Source organism: Columba livia, unplaced genomic scaffold, assembly GCF_036013475.1.
Source record: "Columba livia isolate bColLiv1 breed racing homer unplaced genomic scaffold, bColLiv1.pat.W.v2 Scaffold_102, whole genome shotgun sequence".
Lineage (NCBI taxonomy): Eukaryota > Metazoa > Chordata > Aves > Columbiformes > Columbidae > Columba > Columba livia.
In genome coordinates, this window is record NW_027043007.1 from 92,720 (window position 1) to 98,798 (window position 6,079).

General features: G+C 63.8%; 1 protein-coding gene across 1 annotated transcript; it reads right to left on the minus strand.

The window, feature by feature from the left end:
• Positions 1 to 787: 787 nt before the first annotated feature.
• On the minus strand, positions 788 to 5,524 carry LOC135577549 (ubiquitin carboxyl-terminal hydrolase 36-like). The gene is made up of 11 exons (XM_065047685.1): positions 5,011 to 5,524; positions 4,716 to 4,937; positions 4,322 to 4,432; positions 3,925 to 4,027; positions 3,526 to 3,593; positions 3,085 to 3,155; positions 2,819 to 2,901; positions 2,382 to 2,493; positions 1,952 to 2,092; positions 1,580 to 1,680; positions 788 to 1,289 (listed from the first exon to the last, which is right to left on the minus strand). Exons 1-11 carry the CDS (start codon positions 5,522 to 5,524, stop codon positions 788 to 790), a joined length of 2,028 nt encoding a protein of 675 aa, XP_064903757.1.
• Positions 5,525 to 6,079: the final 555 nt, after the last annotated feature.

A 6,079-nucleotide genomic window follows, 5' to 3' on the forward strand; every position in this document is an offset into this window, starting at 1 on the left:
GAGGGAACGCTCCAGTTTCTTGCCCGGTGTCCCGGTGGCAGCGCCCCGGCCCCACAGGGACCCAGCGCGGGGCTGGGGCGGGCACAGGACCCGGCAGCAGCAGGTGAGGACATGCATGGTGGTCCCCTCTGCTCTCCTTCCCTGGGGGGCCGCCCTGCAGTTATTGACATAAAGAACAACTTGGTGGTCTAAATAAAAGAGGTTGCTGTGAGCCAAGAGGAGAATACAAAAAGGGGAGCCCAGAGAAAGGGGAGGGGAAAAGACACAGACAGGGAGAGGGAAGTGGGGGAGTAGAAGAATCAGAAATGTTTTCCCTTAGAAGCAGAAAGGAAAAAAGGAAGGAAACTTTAAGACCAGAACCCCCAGCGCCGTCCCCAGCCCCGGCTGCACAGCGGCGCCCAGAGAGCCGGTGCAGCCGCTGCCTGGGGAGGAGGCGACTCTGCAGCCTCCAGCTGTGGTGTCACCAGCTCCCATCGCCCCCGGGGACACACTGCCCTGACAAGGCTGGCAAGGCCGCCCCGCTCCAGGGACTGGCGCAGCCACCCCGCCGTCCTGAGCAAGGAGGCAGCAGCCAATTCTCCAGCCTCTGCAGGGATGGGAACAAGAGCGGGGGCCTGGCCCCGCACCCCGACCCAGAGGGAGGGCAGAGCCCTGGGGTTTAGGGGCTCTCCCCGCCCGCCTCCTGCTTAGCAAGGTACCAGCATCATTCCTGCACTCCCCAACACAAGCCCCGGCTCCGGAGGCACGAGGCACCTACTAAAGTCTCTGGGCAGAAGCTCAGACTCACCTATGTGTCGGAAAGCGCCAGCTTCTTGGCCGGTGGTGGTGACATGGTGCTGCTGGGCTGCGGAGCAGCCCTGGCCGACAAGAAGGCTTTCAGCTTTGCCAGCACCAGGCTGGCAGAAGCCCTGCTGCGAGGGTCCCTTGCCGGTGTCCCGGTGTTCTCCCCGCTGCTCCACGGCTCCTGGCCAGGGATTGGCTCCGGCAGCCCAGGGGAGGCGGGCAGGGGCCCGGGCTCCCAGCAGCGCTTCCGGGGAACCTGCGCTTTGGCCCCACTGGTGTGACTGGGGCCACAAAGTCCTGGAGCCGCTCTGGGCGCGGGTGGCGGCTGCGAGGAGCGCGGCTTCTTGGGCCTCTGGGCTGCGTCACCGGGAAATGCTGCAGCCGCGCGTTTGGCTTTCAGGGCCAGCTTGGGTGACGGTGACCCAGAAGGCAGCTTGACACGGCCAGGCAGGCTGGAGGCAGCTTTGGAAACGGGACCCTCTGAGCTCTTCCCGGGGCTGGGGATCCTGGGGAAGGCAGAGAAGGGCACGTGTTAACTGCCAGTGTCGGAGCGACTGCAACACACTCATCATAGCTGCGCACGAGAACCAGGAGCCAGAAGCTCCGAGGAGGTGAGGAGCTCTTGAGCTGCCGCAAAACCACAACAAACGGCTGCCGCCCTCCCCCGAGCCAGCACATACACGTGGGCACTGGGGCTACTTGGGCCAAGCTCCTTCCCACATCCAGGCATGTGCCCCCAGCCCTGTCCCACACTCTGAGCAGGGACAGAGGGGCCGGGGACACAGGGCACGCTCACCTGAGGTAGAACAGCACATACGCCTGCTGGTTAAGGACCACCTTGATGTTACTGGGGCGGACCACGTTGTCATTCATTTGGTACCACTGCCTGTCGCTGGCCTGCGGAGGGAGAGAGAACGGGGTTGGGCTGTGTCCAGGGACGCTCCTGGCCTGAGAAGCAGCAGGAACAGCGCCCGTCGGCAGAGCTCCGCTCCCCAAAACCCGCAGGTGACCCCGGGCAGGTGAGGGGTCTCTGCAAGAGCAGAACTCCACACTTCCTGTGACGGAGCACAGCCCGTACCCCACAGTGCTCCACACCACGCACCTCTGCTGAGCACCCTCCTGCCGACCCCCAGCACAGAGAGGTGCCAAGAGAGCGCCCTGGGCTCACCTTCACGTAGCAGTAGTAGTGTCCTGCGTGGCTGCTGTACCCCGAGTGCACCAGCACCGCGTAGAGCCCGTACATGACCGGATCCCCGCTGGTCTGGGACATGTACGGGCGGATGTTCAGGACCTCAGGGTAGCCCACGTCCTGCAGAGAGAGGATGTCTCAGAAGCCTGCACAGCAGATGGCAAGAGCAGCTCAGCTGTCCTACGAGTCTCGTCTTGTGAGGGAGGGAGAACCCACTCTCCCCAGGCAGAGCCCACGGTGAGGAAGATGCCGGGATGAGCCAAACTCCCACCACAGCACAGCACAGCTGGGGAAGGGCTGCAGGACTGCGGTAGAGCTCGCACCGCGCACAGAACCACCTCCCACCCTGCTCGGGGCAGCAGGGCCTCGGGACAGGGCACAGCCCCGCTCTGGATTGCTGAGCACTCACCTTTGTGATCTTGCCTCCGGTGAAGTCGGCAAAACGCTTCAAAGCAAGCGTGAGAACCCTGGGCGCTCGGTGGATGGTGAAGCGTTTGGTTGCCGACACTTTCTTCTTGCATCTGCACAGGGAGAGCTTGAGCTGTTCATGCTGTTCCACCACCCAGGTGCTTGCCAGCCCTGGCCAAGCCACAAACCCCACGGAAATGACCCTAGTGAGAGTGGGTTCTGCTCCAGGACACCTGCTCACGGCCAGGTCTGCTGGCTCAGGTCCCCGTCTCAAGACGGGGAAGATGAGGAGTGACAGGCTTCATCGCAGGCTTCACAGCCACGCACCTCACGGTTTAGCGGTGGAGCAGGTAGAGAAGTCCTCCTGTACTGCAGCTGCCCTCCTGCTTCCCACCAGCACACCCGCGGCCCCTTCCCGCCCCAGCCCCGCACACTCACTTGTCACACAGGTAGGCGTTCTCTCCGCCCAGCAGGTCTGGCTTCACAAACAGCTCCAGTGCCTGCTCTACGTTTGCGGCTTGCTGCCAGGACAGAGGAGAGGTCAGGGCCAGGCAGAGGAGGCAGCGCAACAACAGAAGCTGATTCCCTCTTGCCTGCACCGTGCCTGACACTGGCAGGTTAAACAGCCTCGAGCAGTAGCGGTGCAGCTGCAGGAACATCCCCTGCAGAGCAGAGCTCCTCCCCACCTGACCCTGCCCCGGTACCGTGATCTCCACCGGCAGGTCCAGACAGGGGTCAAAGGTGTCCGAGACTGCTTTGCACATCGAGCACTTCACTGCAAGAGAACGAGCAGTGAGCACCCCCTGGCACAACACGGCACCACCACCCCCAGCACAGCGCAGGCGGCTGCCGTGTTGCCCTTTTCCGCGTTTGGGCTCTGGGACGGCAGCACCAGCATTCGCAGTCTGTACGTGCTGGGACAACAAGTGTTGCGGGACAGCTGGCAACGTGGGTTCCTTTGCTGGTGGCAATGAGCTGGGGACCCACAGCCAGCAGCTTGGTGGCCCACAGATACCAAAAGACTGACCAGCTGCAGCTCTGCATAATTTGCACATGCTTAGTGACTTTCCCAAGTTACTGCAAGGTTCTCGGGGAAACAGCAGCCCTGAGAGTCACAGGCCCAGGCCCTGGCAGCCAGCACTCACCACGGGACCGCAGGGAACCGCCAAAGATCTGGTGGATCAGGGTGGTGGCTTGGGTCTGGCGATCCAACCTAGAGACGGCAGCTGGGATCACACAGCGCCCGCCCCAAGAGCCACCCCCACGGGCCAGCGCTGTGTCCTCAGGATCCAAACCCAGCCCAGTCACACGATTTGGGGACAGAACCGCAGCTGTGCTGGGGTGGAGGTGTCAGGAGAAGGCAGACAGCAGCCCAGGGCTGTGTCACAGAGGGGCAGAGAGCTGGGCCATCCACCCCAGACCCTGGAGTCAGCACCTCCCTCCATGAGCCCAGCCCGGGGGACACGTTCACCCCACAGTCCCCTCCCGCGGGCACAGGGGACCAGCAGACAAGGGCAGTGACGGCCACCAGAGGCCCCACATACTCGGTGCAGTCGGGCAGGCAGGCCTTCTGCATGGCATCGATGGTGAAACGGAGGAACTCGTGTGCGTCCTCTTGCCTGCCGAAGCGGATGTGCGGGGCGATCTCTGCAGGAGAGGGAGGGATCAGCCGCAGCACGCGCTGCAACAGAGGCAGGTCCTCCCGCCCTCCCTCGGGACAGCGACTGCGGGGATTGAGCTCCCTCGGCCCAAACCAGACGTCAGACTCATGTGGGCCGTGGGGGAAGCCCCACAAGGCCCGTGAAGGCCCTGGCAGGCTCAGTGAGTCGTCTCGGAAGAACCTCTGCCAAGACCTGCCCTGATCTCAAAGGTTCTGCTCCTGCAATAGTCTCTGCCCTCCTGCACGGCTACAGGAGGGGACGCGAGGGCAGCCATCCTTACTCTTGAGGTCTCGGACAAAGGACACTGGCTTTATCACGCTGCCGCTGTTCGCGAACGCCTGCGTGACGTGGTTCTGCATGACGCATGTCACGCAGAAGCCGCTTTGGTGACCTGGAGTGGGAGAGGAGAAGACAGACCGTTGAGGACAAACCCATCTTAGTCCTGGCTGTGTCCAGCACAGACAGAGCCTCTCAGACGCAGGATGCAGAGCTCGGGAACACTGCTACGGCCAGGAAAAGTGGATGCTCCCGTATGCAGGAATGTCCTCTCCACGGAGAAACGGGCAGGAGGGAGCAGAGAAGGCACATCCCGGCAGCCGCACAGCCCCGGCAGAGCCGTGCGCAGGGTGCTGAGCGCAGCCCCGGGACAGGCGGGCGCTCCCCTCCCCACTCACAGGTGCGGCTGTGCTCCCTGGACAGCAGGTAGTTGGCGAGCGGTGGCGTGTACGTGAGGCACTGCAGGGTGGCGTTGAGGAAACAGGTGTTTCCCAGGTTGAGCAGCCCGGCGCCGATGCGCTGGACACGCTGCCACTGCATGGCGAGGCGCCCTGCAGGGAACAGCCCCTTCTGGGGCGCAGGGACGCCGTCCCCGAGGCGCCCCGGGGTCCGGTCGCTGCCTGCGGGGAGAGAGAGGCGGGTGAGCCGCGGGCTGCGCAGCGCAGGGAGAGCCCCCCGGCCCTCTGCACCCACCCTGCTTGCCCGGCTGTCCCTCCTCAGCGCCGCGGGGGTGCTCGGCGGGCTCGGTGCGGGGGTTGAGCAGCAGGTACTTGGCCCGCAGCAGCTCCGGCTGGCCGGAGAAGCCGTGGCTGGCGGGCTGGAACTCGATCTTGTGCAGCAGCACCTTCGTGGCCGAGGTGCTCAGCAGCCGGCCCAGCGCCCCGGCCTTGCCCGCGTCCCGCCGCGCTTTCAGCAGCTCCCTCGGCTTCGCCGTGCCCGCCATGGCGTGTCGCCGCACGTGCCACCGCCTCGAGGTCGCGCCGGTCTCTCGGCCTCTCCCTCTCCACCACCACACACGCTTCCCGCGCCTCCTCCTCAAGTCCCGCCCTTCGCTGCGGTCGCTCGCGCTCGGCTCGGCCCACTGACTCCTCCCCTCGCCTTTGCCGTCCGCTCCGCTCCGCGTCCAGAACAGGACTGAGCTGCGCCTGTGCGTCCCGGCAACGCCAGGGGCGGAGCCTGCCGGGGGCGGGGCTTGTTGTGACGTCATCGCGCTCCGGCCGCGCCCCAGAATCTTTAAATGGTCACACACTGTGGTTTCAGTGCAGGGGAACCTGGACACCGTGGTGGATTTGGCCGACAAAAGCCTCTGCAAGTCTTACAAGGCCAAGGCGCAAGGTGTGCGCTGGGGGCGGAGCAAACCTGGTGTCCCGGGACAGGCTGGGATGTGACCGGCTGAGCAGTCCTGAGGAGAAGGGCGTGGGAGTTATGATGGGTTTATCTATATTTACTAGAAGTCTCTTAGCATTTTGTCATTTTACTAAACTGCGTTTCTCTCAGTCCAAATTTCTCCCTTCACTTTCGATTCTCTCCCCTATTGGGAGGGGAAGGGGTAGGGGGTGAGTGATCAGCTGCCGCGGTTGTGTTGCCAGCTCGGGTTAAACCACGACACGAGTGAAGGTCCAGAGGAACATCTGTCATGGTGGGGTCAGGGGCACTTAAGCTTTGTGGAGCAGCTCAGTCAACTGGGCCTCTTCAGTCTGCTGAAGGGGACACAGGGCACTGGAAAAGCAGCGACTCCTGCTTGGGGAGATGATGGGGGAGG

Coding starts and splice junctions, on each gene's coding strand:
- LOC135577549 (XM_065047685.1), bottom strand. CDS start 5,524: ATGACGTCACAACAAGCCCCGCCCCCGGCAGGCTCCGCCCCTGGCGTT. Junction 3,156..3,525: donor CGGTTCCCTGCGGTCCCGTG/GTGAGTGCTGGC, acceptor GTTCTCTTGCAG/TGAAGTGCTCGATGTGCAAA. Junction 1,290..1,579: donor TATGTGCTGTTCTACCTCAG/GTGAGCGTGCCC, acceptor TGCCTTCCCCAG/GATCCCCAGCCCCGGGAAGA.